Source organism: Schistocerca gregaria, chromosome 3 (genome assembly GCF_023897955.1).
Source record: "Schistocerca gregaria isolate iqSchGreg1 chromosome 3, iqSchGreg1.2, whole genome shotgun sequence".
Lineage (NCBI taxonomy): Eukaryota > Metazoa > Arthropoda > Insecta > Orthoptera > Acrididae > Schistocerca > Schistocerca gregaria.
The window spans coordinates 380,925,263-380,949,874 of NC_064922.1; the positions used below are offsets into that span (position 1 = coordinate 380,925,263).

The 24,612-nt window shown below is 40.0% G+C and overlaps 1 protein-coding gene across 1 annotated transcript in view; it reads left to right on the forward strand.

Moving 5' to 3' along the window:
• Positions 1 to 24,612, forward strand: part of LOC126355010 (armadillo repeat-containing protein 8-like) — a 140,717-nt gene that overhangs the window by 14,519 nt on the left and 101,586 nt on the right. The window contains exons 5-7 of the mRNA XM_050005150.1: positions 468 to 628; positions 20,317 to 20,479; positions 22,910 to 23,143. Coding sequence (XP_049861107.1) covers positions 468 to 628; positions 20,317 to 20,479; positions 22,910 to 23,143 — 558 coding nt within the window. The remainder of the gene's footprint in view (positions 1 to 467; positions 629 to 20,316; positions 20,480 to 22,909; positions 23,144 to 24,612) is intronic.

Sequence of the window (24,612 nt, forward strand, 5' to 3'; positions counted from 1 at the left end):
GGGAAGTTCAGTACTGTAGTCCAGAAAAGTATAGTATTATGTGACAAAGTGCACACATTTGTTGTATGGTTATCATCATTATTTCTTTTGCTGAACTTCCTGTCTTGCATTTAGTAGTAACAGTAGTATGGTATTCTGCCTTACAGCAGGTCTTGTCATGGATGAAGCCTCTTCCACTTTTGTCTGTCCATAGCCAGTTTTTTCATTTCTGAATATTTGCCTCCTTTGATAGTGTCCAGCATTTGATATCTTTTTTTTCCCTCTTCCTCGTTTTCCCTCCACCATTCCATTGCATGTGTGGAACTAAATTTTTAATCAAATTATTTACTATTTTTTTAAATCTTGTAAATGGCTAGCGATGATAACTATTATGCTAATTATAATCCATAGATCAATTTTTGCTTGTGTTCATATTTTAAACTAATGTGATCTTGTGCAAAGTTAATAGAAACTTATTTGTTTTATAGACAGTGGAAAACCAAACACTACTATGTAACCAGGGAGCAATTCCTATTTTAGCATCACTGCTGTGTTCACCACATTACAAAGTGCAGATGCCAAGCCTTAGCTGTTTGGCCAACATGTGTTTCAAAAATCAGAAAGTTTCTGCTATTGTAGCAACAGCAAGGTAATTTTTGCTACAGCTAAGGATTATTGTTATTGCTCTTGTTATTGTTGCTGTTGTTGTTACTATTACTACTGATTTCACTCATAGATGTTATTTTCTCAACTACTGTAGAATACATTTCAGAATAAAATTCCATCGTAAGTCTCACATTTAGGAAATGTATTTCGTTTTACCACTTTCAACACATTAATCTGTTATCTTCAGAAGCTGAACATTGTTGTGGCAGATGTCAGTATTTTCTTTGCAGAAGCATAATGCCATGACTTGTCAAAAAATTCACTTATTTTATGTGGTTGCTATAAGCTCTTATTGATAATTTATAGTGAGTGAATCATGTTTATGTACACAGTCAAGATTTATGTACTGTATATAAATGTGATTGATTCACTGTAAGACTGTAAGTTATCAACATGTGTTTATTACATACAACATGTACATTTTTCAACATGTCGTGGAGTGATGCTTCTGTGATGAAGATACTGACATCTGCTAAATCAATATTAAGCTTCTGAAGAGAGACAGACAGATCTGTTGAAACCAATGAAACAAAATAAATTTCCTAATTGTGCAACTGATTACTGTTTTATTCTGAAATAATAACAAGAATAATAATAAGTATTATATTATTATTATTATTATTATTATTATTATTATTATTATTATTATTATTGATGCTTCTTGCCCAGTGTATGTTCTCTTATTTTCCTTGTGGTCAGTAGCACAATTGTTGAACTATGAATATTACATTTATGTAACATTTGCGGCTCCTGTACTCCTTATTTCTGCCAATGTTATCTGCAGACACTATCTAAATGTAATTGTATTTAAAACGAACTCTTCACCATCCCCACCCCTTTACCTCCGGGATTCCAACTCGTCACTGTTGACGTCACCTCCCTATATACCAGCTTCCCTCATGCCCATGGTCTTACCGCTATTGAACACCACTTTTCACGATGTCCTTCAGACTCCAAACCCACTACTTCATTCCTCATACACCTACTCATTTTATCCTGACCCACAACTACTTCTCATTTGAAGGGAAGGTATATAAACAAATCTGTGGCACAGCCATGGGCACCTGCATGGCATCCTCCTATGCCAACCATTCTATGCCCCTTCTAGAGCAGACCTTCCTAGCCTCCAAAAACGCCAAACTCCTAGTCAGTTTCAGATTCATTCATGCTATCTTCATGATCTGGATTCAGGGTCACGACACACTATTGTTGTTCCTTCACAATCTCAACACCTTCTCTCCCATCCACTTCACGTGGTCCTCCTCAACTAAGCTTGCCATCTACTTAGATGTTGACCACCTCTCTGATGACTCCATCCACACCTCTGTCCACATTAAACCCACCAACCAACAACAGTACCAGATTTTGACAGCTGTCATCCCTTTCACACCAAAAAATCCCTCCCGTATAGCCTGGCTACCAAGGGACGGTGTATCTGCAGTCGCAGAAACTCTCTTGCTCAGTATGCTGAGGGTCTCACCAAGGCCTTCACTAACGGACACTATCCCCCAGACCTAGTGCACAAACAGATCTCCCATGCCATTCCTCCTCACATCCCAATCATCCCACCACGCTCAAGAGCCAGCCACAAATGAATGTCCCATTCATTATCCAGTACTACCCTTGACTGGAACAACTGAACCCTATCCTTCACCATGTCTTTAAATGAGGGACATCCTACCTGAGATACTTCCCACCCCTCCTCAAGTGGTGTTCTGTTGCCCACCCAGCCTCCACAACATCCTAGTCCATCCCTATGCCACTCGCAATTCCAGCCCTTTGCCACAAGAATCATACCCCTGTGGAAGACCCAGGTACAAAACTTGCCCAATCCACCCACCCAGCACTTCCTATTCCAGTCCTGTCACAGGTTTATCATACCCGATCAGCACTCGGGCCACCTGTGAAAGCAGCCATGTCATTTACCAGCTCTGCTGCAATCAATGGACGGCTTTTTATATTGATGTGACTACCAACCAGCTGTCCATCAGGCTGAATGGCCACCGCCAAACTGTGGCCAAGAGCAAAGTAGATCACCACGTGGAACAGCATGCAGCTGAACATCACAAACTTTATTTAAATGGGTGCTTCACTACTCAAGTGAACTGGATCCTTCCCTCCACCACCAGCTTTTCTGAACTGTGCAGATGGGAGTTACCCTTAAAACACATTCTCTGTGCCTGTAATTATCCTGGCCTCAACTTAGGGTATCATACTGTCCCCACACACTCCCCCCACAGGTTCCACCCCCGCTATCCTGTCATTCCATCTCCTACTCTGTGTATTTGCAGCCCTCTGCCAGTGTATAGGCCATCTCTCTCTCTCTCTCTCTCTCTCTCTCTCTCTCTCTCTCTCTCTCTCTCTCCCTCCCCCCCCCCCCCCCCCCCCCACCTCACAACCTCCTGATGCTGCCCCTGTTGGCTGTCTAGTCTGTGCACAGCTCACCAGACAGCATTCGTCTCACCCCGTCCCCTTACACTACGAGGTGCATTCAAGTTCTAAGGCCTCCAATTTTTTTTCTCCGGACTGGAAAGAGATAGAAACATGCGCATTGCTTTAAAATGAGGCCACCTTCATTGTAAATATGTCCCAGAGATGGCAGTACCATACGACAGATGGAATTTTACCACAAGCGGCAAGAATGAGAACTGTTTTAAATACTTAAAATGGCGACGTTTTCCTTACTTGAACAGCGTGTAATCATTCGTTTTCTGAATTTGCGTGGTGTGAAACCAATTGAAATTCATCGACAGTTGAAGGAGACATGTGGTGATGGAGTTATGGATGTGTCAAAAGTGCGTTCATGGGTGTGACAGTTTAATGAAGGCAGAACATCGTGTGACAACAAACCGAAACAACCTCGGGCTCGCACAAGCCGGTCTGACGACATGATCGAGAAAGTGGAGAGAATTGTTTTGGGGGATCGCCGAATGACTATTAAACAGATCGCTTCCAGAGTTGGCATTTCTGTGGGTTCTGTGCACACAATCCTGCATGACGACCCGAAAATGCGAAAAGTGTCATCCAGGTGGGTGCCACGAATGCTGATGGACGACCACATTGCTGCCCGTGTGGCCTGTTGCCAAGCAATGTTGACGCGCAATAACAGCATGAATGGGACTTTCTTTTCGTCAGTTGTGACAATGGATGAGACGTGGATGCCATTTTTCAATCCAGAAACAAAGCGCCAGTCAGCTCAATGGAAGCACACAGATTCACCGCCACCAAAAAAATTTCGGGTAACCGCCAATTCTGAAAAAATGATGGTGTCCGTGTTCTGGGACAGCGAGGGCGTAATCCTTACCCATTGCGTTCCAAAGGGCACTACGGTAACAGGTGAATCCTACAAAAATGTTTTGAAGAACAAACTCCTTCCTGCACTGTAACAAAAACGTCCGGGAAGGGCTGCGCGTGTGCTGTTTCACCAACACAACGCACCCGCACATGGAACTAACGTTACGCAACAGTTTCTTCGTGATAACAACTTTGAAGTGATTACTCATGCTCCCTACTCACCTGACCTGGCTCCTAGTGACTTTTGGCTTTTTCCAACAATGAAAGACACTCTCTGTGGCCGCACATTCACCAGCCGTGCTGCTATTGCTTCAGCGATTTTCCAGTGGTCAAAACAGACTCCTAAAGAAGCCTTCGCTGCTGCCATGGAATCATGGCGTCAGAGTTGTGAAAAATGTGTACGTCTGCAGGGCGATTACGTCGAGAAGTAACGCCATTTTCATCGATTTCAGGTGAGTAGTTAATTAGGAAAAAAAAAAAAATCGGAGGCCTTAGAACTTGAATGCACCTTGTACTATCCCTTCTGCTTTCCAACTCCCTCCAGATTACTGTCGGTCCTTTACTGACTAAGGGTGTGGCTGAAAGCTTATGTGAGTGTCTTTTAATTGTGCCTGTGTGCAGCTTGACGTGTTTTTTTTTTTTTATGGTAATTAGCAATCTGTCTTTTCCAACATAGTTGTTAATTGTGTTTAAAATAATTGAGTTAGTGTTGTTATAATAATAATAATATTTATTATTGTTATTGGTAGTAGCAGTAGTAGTTTGAAAAGGAAAGAGAAGAAAATTGGAACTCTCATTGTGATTCAAGTGTCACAAAAACTGAAAATTTCACACATTAATGGAAATCTGGTTATGGAAGATCAGCTGTGATCGTGGATGACCTAAAGTAAATATTAAATTTACACAACAACAAGAACATTTATTTGCTGTCAAGAAAAGCAAACATAGTATGGAGTACAGAGATGGTATAACACAAAGTGCAGATAGCTCGTTACGACATCCTCCCCCTCCTAGCTGACATCTATTGATCTGACTATTGGATTGGCCATACAATTTCAAATATAAAATAAAGGTGCATCAAAGTCAGTGCCAGAGACTTTGAAGGAATTACAAGGTACCACTGACTTTGATGGGTACAAAATGGGTAGATGATATTAGGAAACATGAAGGAGCTACATGGATGTGTGAAACTGATGGGTGCAATTCATGACAAGTTTTAAACGAAGCATTTATCCCTTAGTGGGTGTCAAATGGCCAATGATGATGGTGTCATAAGTTCTGTACAAAACTTCGAGCTTCCCTGTGAAGGATTACTTCATGACACCCTTTACTTAATGATATTTATTCCAGTCTTTGGTTGTTTGTATTTTATTTCCAGAGTAGCTTTGGAATTAATTATATCTGGCATAAATGCCAGAATGGTCAGGTAATGTCACATCTTCCTCTGCTTTTTTACACATGCTGCTGTAATGAATTCTGATAGAGCTAAAGATATTCTTCTCAGCAGTGTTACCAGTTAAAATTTTCTACTTTGCTGTCTGTAAGGTTGTATTGTTCTGCAGGCTCATTCTTTAAATTTGTTCACTAACATTTTTGATATCATCTTTCATTTCTTTTGGCCAGTGGCCTTACTGCAATAACACCAGTTCTCATCAGAAACACCAAAGTTAAATGCTGTTGGGCTTGGCTGGCACTTGGATAGGTGACCATCCAGGTCTGCCAAGCTCTGTAGGCAAGCAGTGCGCGCTCATCCTTTGTGAGGCCAATTGAAGAGTTACTTACTGAGAAGAAGTGGCTCTGGTCTTGAGAACTGACAACGGCTGGGAGAGCGGTGTGCTGTCCACCTGGCCTTCCATATCTGCAGCCAGTGATGCCTCTTGGCTGAGGATGATGTGGCAGTCAGTTGGTACTGTTAGGCCTGAGGTCTGTTCAATGGAGTTTTTTTCATTTCTTTTCTGAAGTCTTCCAAAGTTTAGAAAACTCTACCATAGTTTGAAATTTCATTTCCATTTCTTGTTTTTGCAGTGAATTTTCTTTTTCACCTACATCTGTATTCTGTGAATGACTGTGAAGTGCATGGCAGAGTGTGCACGGCACTGTACCAGTTACTGGGGCTTTTGCCCTTTGCATTCATATATGGTACATGGGAAAAAATGATTGTGTAAATGCCTCTGTGCATGCTTGAATTAATCTAATCCTATCCTAGTGATGCCTGTGGGAGCGATGTGTATACTCCCAGCATCATCTTTTAAAGCCTGTTCTTGAAACTTTGTTATTAGACTTCTCTTGGTATAGTTTCTGTCTGTCTTCAAGAATTTGCCAGTTCAGTTCTTTTAACATCTCAGTGACACTTTCCCATGGGTCAAACAAACCTGTGACCATTTGTGCTGGCCTTCTATTTATACGTTCAGTATCCCTTTCTAGTCCAGTTTGGCCTGAGTTCCACACACTTGAGCAATATTTTAGGATGGATCACACTTGTGATTTGTCAGCAGTCTCCACACTAGACTGTTTACAAAACAAGATGGCGGCAATTGAGAAGTTTAGTGAATTTGTGCCTCCAGTTATTTCGAATTTTCAAATGTTATCCGGCATCAATAGCGAGAAGATGATCAACAAAAGTGCTTCACAAAGTTTCAAGTCTAGTGCCACGCAAAAAAATGCGCAGTGAAAAATCATCCAGATCAAAATGTAAGTGTGTAATGTGTGAAAGTCTATCCTGACAAAGCAAAACTAGTTGAAACTATTAATTCGTTGCAAGAAATTGTGTGCAGATTCTTGGCAGAAAACAAAGTGTTAGCTGATAGACTCAAAAGTCTTGAAAATGATCATTGTTTGTTGTTGTCTTCAGTCCTGAGACTGGTTTGATGCAGCTCTCCATGCTACTCTATCCTGTGCAAGCTTCTTCATCTCCCAGTACTTACTGCAACCTACATCCTTCTGGATCTGCTTAGTGTATTCATCTCTTGGTCTCCCTCTCAAATTTTTATCCTCCACACTGCCCTCCAGCACTAAATTGGTGATCCCTTGATGCCTCAGAACATGTCCTACCAACCGATCCCTTCTTCTAGTCAAGTTGTGCCACAAACTCCTCTTCTCCCCAATTCTATTCAATACCTCCTCATTAGTTATATGATCTACCCATCTAATCTTCAGCATTCTTTTGTAGCACCACATTTCAAAAGCTTCTATTCTCTTCTTGTCCAAACTATTTATCATCCATGTTTCACTTCCATACAAGGCTACACTCCACACAAATACTTTCAGAAACGACTTCCTGACACTTAAACCTATACTCAATGTTAACAAATTTCTCTTTTTCAGAAACGTTTTCCTTGCCATTGCCAGTCTACATTTTATATCCTCTCTACTTCGACCACCATCAGTTATTTTGCTCCCCAAACAGCAGAACTCCTTTACTACTTTAAGTTTCGTATTTCCTAATCTAATTCCCTCAGCATCACCCCACTTAATTCGATTACATTCCATTATCCTCGTTTTGCTTTTGTTGATCTTCATCTTATATCCTCCTTCCAAGACACTATCAATTCCGTTCAACTGCTCTTCCAAGTCCTTTGCTGTCTCTGACAGAATTACAATGTCATCGGCGAACATCAACGTTTTCATTTCTACTCCATGGATTTTAATACCTATGCCAAATTTTTCTTTTGTTTCCTTTACTGCTTGCTCAATATACAGATTGATTAACATCGGGGACAGGCTACAACCCTGTGTCACTCCCTTCCCAACCACTGCTTCCCTTTCATGCCCCTCGACTCTTATGACTGCCATCTGGTTTCTGTACAAATTATAAATAGCCTTTTGCTCCCTGTATTTTACCCCTGCTACATTCAGAATTTGAAAGAGAGTATTCCAATCAACATTGTCAAAAGCTTTCTCTAAGTCTACAAATGCTAGAAACGTAGGTTTGCCCTTCCTCAATGTAGCTTCTAAGCTAAGTCGTAGGGTCAGTATTGCCTCACGTGTTCCAACATTTCTGCAGAATCCAAACTGATCTTCCTCGAGGTTGGCTTATACCAGTTTTTCCATTCGTCTGTAAAGAATTCGCTTTATTATTTTGCAGCAGTGACTTATTAAACTGATAGTTCAGTAATTTTCACATCTGTCATCACCTGCTTTCTTTGGAATTGGAATTATTATATTCTTCTTGAAGTCTAATGGAATTTCGCCTGTCTCATACATCTTGCTCACCAGATGGTAGAGTTTTGTCAGGACTGGCTCTCCTAAGGCCGTCAGTAGTTCTAATGGGATGTTGTCTACTCCTGGGGCCTTGTTTCGACTCAGGTCTTTCAGTGCTCTGTCAAACTCTTCAAGCAGTATCTTATCTCCCATTTCATCTTCATCTACATCCTCTTCCATTTCCATAAAATTTCCCTGAAGTACATCGGCCTTGTATAGACCCTCTTAGACTAAAACTAAAAACCTCCGAGCAGGGCGTAAGAGAATTCGATGGAAATAAAGTGTACACAGTGACCGAAGATTCTGTTGCCATTTCAAGTATTCCAACACATTCTGAGTGTACCAGTAACACTAACCATAGCACAATCATTTCGTCATCTTTAGTAATAAATTCTCCTGCCATGCTCCAAAAAACGGTAGGCTTATCTACAAAAGATCAAATTGTGCACCATATAAAAGAAAAGCCTGTTATTAAGCAGACTGTGGAACCTTGCCAGCCAAAACCATCACTCATAAACAGAAGCAATGTAAATTCATCATTTAAGATGACAGTTAATTTAACTAACACCACAAATGCAGTAAGAAGAATAAATTATGTTTAATGGGTGATAGTTATCTTAGAGGCCTTGCACACGAAATAAAAAGCTTAAAACAATGAAGTAAATGCTTTAGGTTTTATTAAACCTGGCATTTGTCTTGACCAAGTGCTTTCAACTGTAAACAATATCTCTCGAAAGACAGTGAAGGGAGACTTCATTGTAATCTGTGGTGGTGCAAATGATGTTGCACACAACGATGGTTTGCATGCTGTTAATGACTTAAAATTTGCTCTAAACCACCTAAATGACTCAAACGTCATTGTTCTCAATATTCCACACAGGTATGACTTGCCTCAATTCTTGTGTGTTAAGATAGCTGTACCATATACAAACAGTCAATATGCAGAAATTTGCAATTGTTACACAAATGTACAAATGGTTAACATGCAAAATTTTAGTAGAGATCTGTACACTACTCACGGCCTTCTCCTCAATTGGCGTGAAAAAAAGTCACTTAGCATCCATTATTTGTGAAATTGTCATAAATGCTAGGAACAACATACACTCAAAAGACACATATCATAGAATGAGTGCTCCACAACACAAGAAGACTGCAGGAATGGGTATAGACAGACAACTTTGGACAAATGGCTGCTGAAAACACCAGATAAAGCTGATTCTTCCCAGTCTCTCAGTACATGGAAACATACCAACTTGAATAAATGTATAGTGAAAAAATACCAAACCCACTCTGTCAACTAATATTTCTTTTTTAGGGATAAATGTGTAAGTGGTTCTGGAAATCAAAATCTGACTATTTATCATCAAAACATATGTAGCCTGAGCAACAAGATTAATGAACTCTTAATTAATATCCAGGAACCCCAAGGTATAGATTGTGCCCATGTTCTGTACTTTAGTGAGCACCATGTTATGTCAGATATTGAAAAACTTGCTGTGAATAATTACTGCTTAGCAACATCTTACTGTAGGAAATTTATAGAAAAAGGTGGAGTAGCAGTCTATGTCAGAAACAGCATCACATGTAGTGTAATTAATGTGCAGAATTTTTGTATAGATCAACAGTTTGAAGCTTGTGCCATAGAGATGGCTTTAAATGATTCTTATATAGCAGTAGTAGCTTTATACAGGGCACCTTCAGGTAACTTTAGCTTTAAAAAAATAAATAAACAGTTAGATGCACTCTTAATATACATATTTAAACTCAGTAGATATGTCATAGTTGTTGGAGACTTCAATACAAATTTCCTAACAAACTCCAGAGGCAGAGTAGATCTTGAGAAGTTGATGCCCTCATATAATCTTGCTTCTGTTGTAAAGTGTCCCACCAGATTAACTTCACGAACAAAATCATTAATTGATAATGTATTTATTGACATAACCAAGATTGATGATATAGCTGTCAGGCAAGTCCTGAATGGTCTCTCTGACCATGATGGACAAAGACTCATCATTAACAATTCAACTATTTGTGAGATTAACAGTGGTCCGAACTGGAAAATTACTTGGAAATCTACTGATGAAACTGTTGAGATCTTTAAATCACATCTCCAAAACATAGACTGGGGTCCAGTATATAATGTAGAAAATGCCAATTCCAAATACAATCTTTTCAGTAATGAAGTGGCTCTAATATTTGAAACTACCTTGCCAAAAAGGGATATTTAAAACCCACAGTAAAAAATCCACCAACAAGCCTTGGATTACCACTGGAATTAGGATGTCTTGCAAAAGAGAGAGAGAGAGAGAGAGAGAGAGAGAGAGAGAGAGAGAGAGAGAGAGAGAGAGAGAGTGAGTTGTACATTGCCTCAAAAAAATCAGATGACCCTAACCTTTTAAATAACTATAAAAAATACTGTAAAATATTGAACAAAGTCATTCAGAAATCAAAAAATATGTATTTGTGATCAAAAATTAATAACTCCACTGAAAGAATCAAAACTATATGGGAAGTGATAAAAAATGAGACTGGTGCAAATTACTCCAACAAGACCCAAAATATTGCTCTTAACAATGAAGGTAAGCTAGTTCAAAATCAAGATATTGCAACTAAAATCTTTAATGAACACTTTTTAACTGTTGCTGAGAAAACAGAATGCAAAAGCTCTTCAGAAAAGGCAATAAAAACTCTGAAAGAACTTTTCCCTAACTCTGTAGACCTGATAGGTATGGCCCGCATAACTGTGCAAGAAGTAAGAAAAACAATAGTGTCTCTAAAAAGTAAAAATTCATCGGGTGTAGACAATATTTCCAGCAAACTCCTAAAAGCGAGCTGTAATCAACTCTCTTAAAGCTCTAGTTCATATATTCAATTCCTCTCTAAATCAAGGCATCTTCCCTGACAGAATGAAGTATGTTACTGTGAAGCCCCTCTACAAAAAAGGTGATCCGATAGATGTTTCCAATTATCATCCTATCTTTCTTGCAACAGCATTTTCTAAAGTCTGTGAAAAATTATTATATGTCAGGATCGTCAGTCACCCATAGAAAAATTTGCACTAATTAGTAAACAACAATTTGGTTTCAGATCAGGTATATCCACAACCAAAGCAATTTATGCACTTACAAATAACGTTTTAGAATGCCTTGACAAGAAAAAATTACCCGTTGGCATATTCTGTAATCTAACTAAGGTTCCTCCCTCCATTAACCATGGACCTTGCCGTTGGTGGGGAGGCTTGCGTGCCTCAGCGATACAGATAGCCGTACCGTAGGTGCAACCACAATGGAGGGGTATCTGTTGAGAGGCTAGACAAACATGTGGTTCCTGAAGAGGGGCAGCAGCCTTTTCAGTAGTTGCAGGGGCAACAGTCCGGATGATTGACTGATCTGGCATTGTAACATTAACCAAAACAGCCTTGTTGTTGTGGTACTGCGAACGTATGAAAGCAAGGGGAAACTACAGCCGCAATTTTTCCCGAGGGCATGCAGCTTTACCGTATGGTTAAATGATGATGGCGTCCTCTTGTGTAAAATATTCCTGAGGTAAAATAGTCCCCCATTCGGATCTCTGGGCAGGGACTACTCAAGAGGACGTCGTTATCAAGAGAAAGAAAACTGGCATTCTACAGATCGGAGCGTGGAATGTCAGATCCCTTAATCGGGCAGGTAGGTTAGAAAATTTAAAAAGGGAAATGGATAGGTTAATATAGTGGGAATCAGTGAAGTTCGGTGGCAGGAGGAACAAGACTTCTGGTCAGGTGAATACAGGCTTATAAATACAAAATCAAATAGGGGTAATGCAGGAGTAGGTTTAATAATGAATAAAAAAATTGGAGTGCGGGTAAACTCCTACAAACAGCATAGGGAACATATTATTGTGGCCAAGATAGACACGAAGCCCATGCCTACTACAGTAGTACAAGTTTATATGCCAACTAGCTATGCCGATGACGAAGAAATGGAAGAAATCTATGATGAGATATAAGAAATTATTCAGGTAGTGAAGGGAGACGAAAATATAATAGTCATGGGTGACTGGAATTTGAGTGCAGGAAAAGGGAGAGAAGGAAACATAGTAGGTGAATATGGGTTGGGGCTAAGAAGTGAAAGAGGAAGCCATCTGTTAGAATTTTGCACAGGGCATAACGTAATCATAGCTAACACTTGGTTCAAGAATCATAAAAGAAGTTTGTATACATGGAAGAATCCTGGAGATACTGAAAGGTATCAGATAGATTATATAATGGTAAGACAGAGATTTAGGAACCAGGTTTTAAATTGTAGGACATTCCCAGGGGCCGATGTGGACTCTAACCACAATCTATTGGTTATGAACTGTAGATTAAAACTGAAGAAACTGCAAAAAGGTGGAAATTTAAGGAGATGGGATCTGTATAAACTGACTAAACCAGAGGTTGTACGGAGTTTCAGGGACAGCATAAGGGAACAATTGACAGGAATGGGGGGAAGAAATACAGTAGAAGACGAATGGGTAGCTTTGAGGGATGAAGTAGTGAAGGCAGCAGAGGATCAAGTAGGTAAAAAGATGAGGGGTAGTAGAAATCCTTGGGTAACAGAAGAAATATTGAATTTAATTGATGAAAGGAGGAAATATAAAAACACGGTAAATGAAGCAGGCAAAAAGGAATACAAACGTCTCAACAATGAGATTGACAGCAATTGCAAAATGGCTAAGCAGGGATGGCTGAAGGACAAATGTAAGGATGTAGAGGCTTATCTCACTAGGGGTAAGATAGATACAGCCTACAGGAATATTAAAGCGACCTTTAGAGAAAAGAGAGCCACTTGTATGAAAATCAAGAGCTCAGATGGAAACCCAGTTCTAAGCAAAGAAGGGAAAGCAGAAAGGTGGAAGGGGTATATAGAGGGTCTATACAAGGGTGATATACTTGAGGACAATATTATGAAAATTGAAGAGGATGTAGATGAAGATGAAATGGGAGACATGATATTGTGTGAAGAGTTTGACAGAGCACTGAAAGACCTGAGTCGAAACAAGGCCCTCGGAGTAGACAACATTCCATTGAAACTACTGACGGCCTTGGGAGAGCCAGTCCTGACAAAACTCTACCATCTGGTGAGCAAGATGTGTGAGACAGGTGAAATACCCTCAGACTTCTAGAAGAATATAATAAATCCAATCCCAAAGAAAGCAGGTGTTGACAGATGTGAAAATTACCGAACCATCAGTTTAATAAGTCACAGCTGCACAATACTAACGCAAATTCCTTACAGACGAATGGAAAAACTAGTAGAAGCCGACCTCGGGGAAGACCAGTTTGGATTCCGCAGAAACGTTGGAACACGTGAAGCAATACTGACCCTACGACTTATCTTAGAGCATAGATTAAGGAAAGGCAAACTTATGTTTCTAGCATTTGTAGACTTAGAGAAAGCTTTCGACAATGTTGGCTGGAATACTCTCTTTCAAATTCTGAAGGTGGCAGGAGCGAAATGCTATTTACAATTTGTACAGAAACCAGATGGCAGTTATAAGAGTCGAGGGGCATGAAAGGGAAACAGTGGTTGGGAAGGGAGTGAGACAGGGTTGTAGCCTGTCCCCGATGTTATTCAATCTGTATATTGAGCAAGCAGTAAAGGAAACAAAAGAGGAATTCGAATTAGGTATTAAAATCCATGGAGAAGAAATAAAAATGTTGAGGTTCGCCGATGACATTGTAATTCTGTCAGAAACAGCAAAGGTCTTGGAAGAGCAGTTGAACGGAATGGACAGTGTCTTGAAAGGAGGGTATAAGATGAACATTAACAAAAGCAAAACGAGGATAATGGAATGTAATCGAATTAAGTGGGGTGATGCTGCGGGAATTAGATTAGGAAATGAGACACTTAAAGTAGTAAAGGAGTTTTGCTATTTGGGGAACAAAATAACTGATGATGGTCGAAGCAGAGAGGATATAAAATGTAGACTGGCAATGGCAAGGAAAGCGTTTCTGATGAAGAGAAATTTGTTAACATCGAGTATATATTTAAGTGTCAGGAATTCGTTTCTGAAAGTATTTGTATGGAGTGTAGCCATGTATGGAAGTGAAGCATGGATGGTAAATAGTTTGGACAAGAAGAAAATAGAAGCATTCGAATTGTGGTGCTACAGAAGAATGCTGAAGATTATATGGGTAGATCACATAACTAATGAGGAGGTGTTGAATAGAATTGGGGAGAAGAGGAGTTTGTGGCACAACTTGACTAGAAGAAGGGATCGGTTGGTAGGACATGTTCCGAGGCATCAAGGGATCACCAATTTAGTGCTGGAGGGCAGTGTGGAGGATAAAAATTGTAGAGGGAGACCAAGAGATGAATACACTAAGCAGATTCAGAAGAATGTAGGTTGCAGTAAGTACTGGGAGATGAAGAAGCTTGCACAGGATAGAGTAGCATGGAGAGCTGCATCAGACCAGTCTCAGGACTGAAGACAACAACAACAACAACAACAACAACAACAACCCCTGTCCTCAAACAGTGCTAGCAATATCACAATGTTTGCATATGACACAAGTATAGTGACATCCAGCAAAACCTCCATTGACTTAGAGTTAAATGCCAACCAAGCATTTGCAACAGCCCTGAACTGGTTTACAGCAAATTCTCTAGCAATAAACCTCAGTAAAATAAACTACATGCAGTTCCAATCCAGTTACATAAGCCCAAAAGAGATTAACATTGCACACAAGAGCTAACAGTTACAGAGTGCTCAGTGCACTAAGTTCCTAGGCGTTCACATAGATAACTGGCTCAACTGGGAATTCCACATACAGCAAACACTAAAAAAAGCTTAGCTCAGCAACATTTGCCATCCAAATAATCTCTAAAATTGGAGACTTCAATCTATCAAAGTCTGCATATTTTGGGTACTTTCATTCAGTGATGTGCTATGGAATAATCTTTTGGGGCAATTAACCACTTTAAAAAAAGATTTTGTAAGCCAGAAAAAAGTAGTCCGATTTATATGTAGTGTTCCTCCAAGAACCTCATGTTGCAATCTGTTTAAACAGTTAGGTATATTAACCACTACCACACAATATCTCCTCTCACTCATGGCTTTCACACTTCTCAATTCCTCTGAATATGAAACAAATGAGGCATACCGTCATTATAACACAAGACGGAAATGTGATATGCAACTGTGAACAGAAAATTCTCTCTCTGGTACAAAAAGAGGTAAAGTACACAAGTACAAAAATCTTTCACGCACTCCCAAGTAACATAAAGTGTCTAAAAGAAAAGAAAATGCTATTAAAAAAAAAGCTAAAAGAATTCCGACTGGAAAAATGTTTCTATTCTTTAGAAGAATTCTTCAGCAGAGATAAATAATTTGAGTAGTAATTCAGATTATTTCCTTTGTCATTGTATCTGTATTGTTTTTTATCAGTATTGTATTTTTGTATTGTATTGTTTATTATCTCGATTATATTATTGTATTGTACCAGTTTTGAATTGTTCATCTACCATGTGTAATATACAAGTATGTATTGTATTGTATTGTATTGTATTGTATGATATCTATATTGTAGCTGCTTTGACTCGTTCCACATCCATGCGTAATCACGCCATACTGGATCTATGAAATATATATCTCAGACCGAACAAAACAAATACGTTGCCCTATTATTCTAGCAATAAACTGAAGTCTGCTACATGCTTTACCTATGACTTTGAATATGTAATTTTTCCAGTTCGTATCCCTTTTAAGTGGTACCCCTGACTATTTGTATGAATCAATAAAATCCAAATGTGACTCAATAATAATTATTATTATTGTACTCATAGGATACTATGTTTTATTTTAATTTCTTTTGTGAAGAGCAAAATTTTTCTTTTTTGAACAATATAGGAAGTTGCCAATCATCACACTATTTTGAAGTCTTATCTGACTGAATACTTATACAGCTTTGTTCATATTGTATATTGTTGTAAATAACTACATCATCTGTAAAAAGTCTGAGGTTACTATTAATATATCTACAAGATCACCAGTGGGGCACACCCACAATTACTTCTACATCTGTCAGTGACACACTATCCAAGATGACATGCAGTATCCTCCCCTACCAAGAAAGCCTCACTATAGTCAAATATGACTAGACATGTAGTTTTGATAATAAACATGGGTGTGGTACTTCGTCAAATGCTTTTTGGAAATTGAGAAATACATCTACCTGACTGCCTTGATCCAATGCTTTCAGGATTTCATGCAAGGAAAGGACAGGTTGGCTTTCGCATGACCTGTGTTTTTGAAATCCATTATATTTGAGCTCAGAATATGTTCCAAGATTCTACAACAAGTGAATGTCAAGGGTAATGGATGGTAGTTTTGTGGATAACTTTTGCTACCCCTCTTGTAGACAGGTGTTACTTGTGCTATCTTCCAAATACTGGGCACAAATTTTTGTTTGATGGATCTACAATAGATTATTGTTAACAGAAGGACTAACTCACCCACAAATTTGACACTGAATCTGATAGGGATTGGGCCCTGGGGCTTTGCTCAGTTTTAATGATTTCAGCTGTTTCTTAATGCCTCTGACAATAACATCCATTTCACTCACCTTCTTAGTGGTATGAGGATTAAGTTGGGGTAATACTCCTGAGGTTTCCTTCATAAAAGAACATTTGAAAACAGTTAAGCATTTCTGCCTTTGCTTTGCAATTCTCAATTTCGGTTCCAGTCTCTTCCATGAGTGAATGGACACTAACTTTATTGCCACTAACAACCTTTACATTGCTGCCTTGACAGCCTAATGCATTTCATTCAGCATATCTCTATCTATAGTCCTACACTTTGTTTTACACCTATTATGCAGTAATCTATGTTTCTTTAGAAGTTTCTTTACATTGATTGTATACCACGGAGGTTCCTTCCCATTATGAACTGTTCTACTGGGTTCAATCTACCCAGTGCATGGTCAACTATTCTTTTAAATTTGAACCAGAGTTCCTCTACATGCTCCTGCTCTGTGCTGAAAGTTTCAAGTTCCTCATTGAGATATGACACTGTTGTTTCTCTGTCTAGTTTAATGAACATATAAATCCTTCTGCTTGTTTTTATTTGCTCTTTGTGTTTGGTGTTCATTGTTCTAATAACTGTCTCATGGACACTGGTACCAGTTTTGATGTAGACTTCCTCAGAGGTCTGTTTGTTGCTATTAGATCTCATAAATTTCTGTAATGAGTGGTGGTCTGAACTACCTCTTCTAAGTAGTTTTCAGAACAATATAATGAAAAGGATGGTTGCTATTCATCATATAGCGGAGATGCTGAGTCGCAGAAAGGCAGAACGGAAAGATTGGCACACAATTTGCTTTTAGCCGACAAGGCCTTTGTCAAAATTAGATAACATACACACACGCACATATGCACACAAAGGCAACTCACACACACAAGACCAAGTCTCTGGCAGCTAGAGCCAGTTTTCAGAGCTGGTATTTAGTAATATTTCAGAGGATGTTTTGTCACACTCATCACTAACAAACTATAATTATCCCAATTGATTGCTGGATAGTTAAAGTATCAAACTGAAGTTTTCTCTAAAGTTTTCTGTTACAGCAGGAGAAGAATCTGGTGGTCGATAAAATGATCTTATTGTAATTTTTTACCCTTCCTTCATACTGAGTGTTGTTCAGACAATCTTACATGCATCTTCAAAATGCATCTTTTATAGTAGTGTGCCAAAGAAATATGCTGCAGCTCCAGTATGTGTCACAAAAATCATGTGACGTGTCAGAGCACAATAGACACCCAGTAACGTGGGGTGGCTGTTGTTCCTTTGTTCCTTTTTCTTTTTTTTTTATATATTATAGAAATCTATTATGGCCTCATGATTACTAACTCATTCAAGACACTATTGATAAAATTACAAATCGCCTTCTGTTATCATATTATGATCAGGGTAATTCCATGCTTTAGAATTTATGCTGTCTTTGAATGTCTTAAGATTGGCATCTGAATCTGGCAGCTCATAGGAAACCCAATCCTTACGAATTTGTTAAAGTTTCTATTTTTTGCATCATAAATGTAGATATTTATTGTTGCAAATGCTTTTCATCTTTAATGTGAAATTTAAAAAAATTCTCTTAATGATCTGGCCACTAATTAAGGCATTTAACTTGAGAGCATATATAGATTCACTTGCAGAATTGGTTATTTGCCTGGTGTCAGTTTACTGTCTGGAACAGTAAATGATAACATTGCAGCATTTGGGTGCATTTGCATGATGCCACTCCATTGATTGCCTCTTTGTCTCTGGTGAAAAACGATGGAGCCATGTTTCATCACCTGCCACAATTCTTCCAAGAAATTCATCTCCACCATTCTCGCACTGTTCCAAAATTTCGCTGCATATCGTTTTTCTTGTTCCTTTGTGAGCCACTGTCAACATCCTGGGAACCCACCTGCCACAAACATTTTTTAACACCAACACTTTCAGTATTCTGCAAACACTTCCCTTCCCCTATCTTAACGTAGTGTGACAATTCGTTCACTGTGATGCATCTGGCAGCAGTCACCTATTTGTTAACTCTCTGCACATTGTCTGGAGTGTGTGCAGTATGAGGCCTGCTGCTGTGAGGACAATCTTCAATATTGCCATGCCCGTTTTCATCACATAACCTGCTTGCCCACCGACTAACTGTACTATGATCGACAGCAGCATCTCTTGTGGATATTTCCCATTTTCTCATTTTCACAGCACAGGAATTCTATGACAGCACATTGCTTCTGACGAACGTCAAGTGTAGCATCCACATTGAAGACATGCTGTGACGGCGCCACTCACAGGAACAGGTTGAACTAAGTTTGAAAACAAGCAGGAAGGCTGTATCTACACACTGTAAAACTTTCACACGTGCAGAATGAAAACTGTATTTTTACAAAAATAGTGTGCATTTCTTTTGGAGTGACCCTCGTATATTACTGTGAATGGTTCAGCCGTTAGTAGCACTTTTTTTTTTTTTTTTTTTTTTTTTTTTTTTTAATGTGAATACTCCATTTATAATCATTTGTGGCCCATTTTGATAATTGTTAGTGAGGTGGCAGGTATTCACCTGGATGTATCATAATTTCAGCATCAAGTTTAGTTATTGACAGTGATAAAATTAATATGCTAGTTGTAATACATTATGACAGATGTTTGAAATGGTGATCCTTAACATAATGGAATTTAGTAGAATGAGGGTACCCTTTGGGGCCACACCACTTTTGGGCACATCACTGGTGTCTGCCCCTATAGGTGTATGTGGGTTATTCAGCACCATGTATGTCGGCAATGGGTGTACCAGCATTAGAGTTGTGCGGTGTTGATGTCCTAGGCACCAATTTGTCAAATGTGGTTGAAGAAGTACAGTGGGCCTTTGAGTAGGCACCAGAACAGCTGCTCCATGTTCAGTATTCACTAGTATCTAATGTTGTATTGAAGCTCCTGTGTGGATGGCATAGTGCTTATCCTTAAACACATATGTAATCAATTCTCTTAATGATGGTAATGGACATACTCTGTTTGCAGAAAAGTGCTGTGGAAGTAGTATGCTAATGTACTTGGCAGAAATTTAGTGAATAAAGTGAGATAAATCTTGCCAACATGAGTGTAATGGCTTCTGTAGTTATTGGCTAAGAATGTTTGGCAACATGGACTTCACTGTGTCTAGGTCAGGCCAACTGAGACCTCTGTGATCACACTTGCAGTCTAGATTCTTTGACAATACTACCTCCGCAAGGTCCCACTCAGTTGCTGCTTGGTTTTCTTACAGATGGCTAGTGGCTAAAGGTGTTACATTTTGGGGATCTGTCTCCTTCAGTGGGCTAATGTTTGGTGGTTAGTTTCTGATGCATCACATGTGGCTGTTGTTGAGTCATCCGTGGCTTGGTCACCAGCAGTCTGATTGACTGCTTACAGACAAAAAGACTACTTTTGACTATGACTTGTTTAGCTACAGGGAATTGCGTAGGACAATCTTCAGCCAATAGAGTATGACAGAAGAGAAGAAAGAACATTATGAATTTTGATCTACAGTTTTTGTCTGCTTGTTTTTGTTTTAGCAGCTTTACATGTAATTGAAGGTAAGATATTTGTGATGTGTGAATGACATTGTGGATTATCAGCTTTTGTCTTATGCATTTGTGTTTTTTGATCTGATTTCAATAGTTATGGTGGCAAATCAGTGCCAGACATCTTGGTGTCATTAATGGCAAGAGACAAGCCGAGTGAGATGCAAATGGCAGCTGCTAGATGTATAACATATATGCACAGAGCTGGTGCAATTAGTGCAGAAGACCCCAAGATACTATACAAAACACTTCCATGTTTGGTAAGACAGTACTTAGCTATGTTTTTTATTATTTGTGTTTTGTCCCATATTTTCTATTGTAATAAAAAATGTTTCATTAACACACATGTTTGCACATTACACTATCATAGATTTGTGTTTGTGATGTAGAAACAGGGCCTATCTTGATTTGCTCATTGTTTCAGGCATTATTTTTTTTTACCATCATGGCACAGTATAAGACATGTCACTTACGTTTAGGAAGTAATATGCACTTAGGACAAAGGAAAATGATGCACAATGAAAGAGTTATCCAAATAGAATGGAAATAAATAAATGTGATGCATGTGTACAGACAAACAAATGATTACAATGTCAGAAAATAGGATGATGTATTCAAGAGAAAGAGCTTCACTAATGGAGCAAATAAATAATTTGTTGGCCCATCTCTGTCACTTATGTGAACAGTTATTCGGCTTGGCATTGATTGCTAGAGTTGTTGGATGTTCTCCTGGGGGATATCGTGCCAAATTCTGTGCAATTCGTGACATAGATTGCCAAAATCCAGAGTCGAGCAGCACATTATTGACTTGCTCAATTTGTGAAGCTCTTTGTCTTGAATAAATGAACCAGTTTCTGTGAAATTTTAATCATTTGTTTGTCTGTACATGTACTTCACATCTACCGATTTGCATCCCATTTGGATAATGCCGTCATTGCATGTTTTCTTCTCCCTCCCTTCCCCTCCCCCTCCCCTTCCCCTCCCCCTCCCCCTCCCCCTCCCCCTCCCCCCCCCCAATTCTGCCTTCTCTTCCCCCTTCTGCCTCCTCTCACTCTCCCTCGCTTCCCTTCCCCCTCCTCTCTCCCTCTCCCCTCCCTCTCTCCCCTCCCATCTCTCCTCCCCTCCACCTTTCCCTCCCCCTCCCCTCCACCTCTCCCCTCCCCCTCCCCTCATCTCCCCCTCCCCTCATATCATCCTCCACCTCCCCTCCCCCTCCTCTCCTCTCCCCTCCCCCTCTCCTCTCCTCCCCTCCCCTCCGACTCTCCTCCCCTCCCTCTCTCCTCCCCTCCCTCTCTCCTCCCCTCCCCCTCTCCTCCCCTCCCCCTCTCCTCCCCTCCCCCTCTCCTCCCCTCCCTCTCTCCTCCCCTCCCCCTCTCCTCCCCTCCCCCTCTCCTCCCCTCCCCCTCTCCTCCCCTCCCCCTCTCCTCCCCTCCCCCTCTCCTCCCCTCCCCCTCTCCTCCCCTCCCCCTCTCCTCCCCTCCCCCTCTCCTCCCCTCCCCTCCCCATCTCCTACCCTCCCCTCCCCATCTCCTACCCTCCCCTCCCCCTCTCCTCCCCTCCCCCTCCCCCTTCTCTCCTCCCCCACTCCCCTCCCCCTTCTCTCCTCCCCCACTCCCCTTACACTCTCCTCCCACCCCCCTCCCCTTCCCCTCTCTCTCCCCCTCTACCTCTCCCTCTCCCTCTTCCTCTACTTCTCCCCCTCCTTCCCCCTACTCTCCCCCCTACTCTCCCCCCTACTCTCCCCCCTACTCTCCCCCCTACTCTCCCCCCTACTCTCCCCCCTACTCTCCCCCCTACTCTCCCCCCTACTCTCCCCCCTACTCTCCCCCTTCCTCTACCTCTCCCCCTCCTTCCCCCTACTCTCCCCCCTCTCCTCTCCCCCTCTCCAAGTGTGTATATCCATGTGAGGCTGGAGAGGGCAGGAGTTGGAAAATGGGCAGACAGGTAGGAAAAAAAGTTTAGCTGGCAAAGGAGGGAGAGAGAGAGAGAGAGAGAGAGAGAGAGAGAGAGAGAGAGAGTTTGTGTGTGTATGTATGTGTGCTTGAGACAACCCCTAACCAGATCCAGATTATATAGCTTGTTACACTATCTACTCTTCAAATCAAAGAATCTGGTCAGCAAACAAGATCTTGATTGATGAGATAATGCTCCCCATTCTGTAGCCTGTAAACAAGAATATGAATCTAGGCAGTATTTTATGGTGTGAGATTAGAAAGTGTCCCAAACAGACATTGAAACATATCATTAGTTTCACGATGATTTATATTGTTGGTGTTTTATGTGAGTCATTTCGTGCTTTTTTCCAGTTCATTTTAATTTTTGTTTCTTTATCTTCCCGTAATTGTTGGTTATGAAAGTCCATTGAAATGTATTTCTGTTTCTGCTAGCTCTCATTCCAACTGATTTTTAGTACTACCACCATCAAACTACTATTTTCGTGCACTAGCCTTGCTGCAGTCTTGTGTTTAGTCTTGTAATCTTTGTTTTATATCTTTCTCATCTTATTTTTCTTTCTTAAGAGTTTTGTGTAGCACCGAAGAATAGACAGATTTATTCAAGAGGGGAAAGAAATCAGTGAATCATATTTATTACTTTCTTATGGACATTGAAGATACCTCCATTGTCTGTATAAAAAATAAATGTGTTTTAATTCTGAAAATAGAGGTGCTATGACTTGCATTCTGTCCTAGGTGAGGTTGTGTAAGAAAGATCGTCCAAACACAGAACGTGTGCTGGCAGCTGAGACATTGGCATACTTAACAGAAGTGGACACAGAATTACAGAGATTGGCCTCAATCTCAAATCATCTTGTTTCAACACTGGCTGAGTTGTTACGCTATCAGCCAGACACCAATGGCCTCAGCCCATCACGCACTGAACAAGAGATGCGTGTAGCTCAGGACATGAAACATGCGGCATTCAGGGTATGTGTAGAAAGGTTTTGTATTTGAAATTCAATAAGTTTAATTGTTTTTCATCAGTAGCTCAACTGAAAATAGGTATGTTATTTTTATGCCACTATTGTGGATGCAGAATTCCAATCAATTCTTTTCTCTCAAATGTGTTACAGTATATAAAACTGTACATATATAATCCATTTATTTACTCATTTAATCTCTAAACCTGTGATTAACATACAGTCTAAGAACACAGTTTTGTGAGTTTATGGCAAATGAACAGAGAATAATGGGAATGTGTCACTATTGCCCAATGTCACCAGTGAATAGAAGCAAAAACACTAAGTCTCTGTATGTCCATTTTTTTTAGTGATGGTCACGGGACTCGGCTGTTCGATTGATGATGTCAAATTAAATTTCTTTCAGCCACCTATTTTCAAACTTATTTTATTATCCAACCAGTATCGGTACTTTATTATGCCATCTCAAGGCCCCTGACTGATGTGCAGGAATAATCTACCTTGCTTGTGATCGAAGTAGGGACCAGCGATACTGGTATTACAGGTATCTACTTGCCACAGTGACCACTTCAGACATCACCTGCTGACAGTCCATTAAGTTGGGTGATAACAGCACTGGAGGTAGGGACCACTGCAGAACAGTTGTTGCGGCATGTGGAACAGTATTAGGGTGGTATGTGTCAGGTAACCGTGACCCCGAGTGTTGAGATACCTAGTGCCATGCTAACTCTGATTTTGCTCTGCCTAGTTCTAATGTATTTGAAGCCTGTCTGCAACTCGGCATGTCTTCTTTGTGGTAAGTAGCAATCTATGTGTATCTTTCCCTAAATTGTTAAATTCACAAAAGAATTATATGCACTTTCACGATATCTGTTACTGACGTATCAACTGTGCAATCGAAGTATATGCAGTGATGTCATTGAAAGTGTATTCATTCATATTCTATTAATTGTAATATCCATTGTTAGTATATCAGAAAACTCACATTGAAACAAAGTAAAGACAGTTCTTTTAAATAAGCAGAACAAAGTTTGGTATCTGACTTCTATGCCTCACTCAGTGAAGCAGAGTAACTTTTATGAGACTACTTTACAGCTTCACTTATTTTTATGCATTACTGTGTTACCGCAAGGCACAGGCACCCATTAAACATTAATTAGTTTCCTGCAAGAGTGCAATGATTGTGTGAAAGTCACGAATGTACTTGACTGTGTGCTAAATGTAGACATTACTAGGTATGCTAAAAGTAGATATTCCTAGGTATTACAACTGCAGAAACCCTTGGCTGAATGTCTTAGATTTCCTTCTGTAGTAAAGAAAAACTGTAATATGTGTTATGTGATGTAAAAAGTTAAGGAAAAAAAAAACCTGCACACCCACATGCTTATGTTGCCACTACTACAGCAGTGAGATGACAGCCTTTGTACTCTTAGAATGTATTCAGCAGTGAAACATTAGCCGCAAATGAAAGTTGTG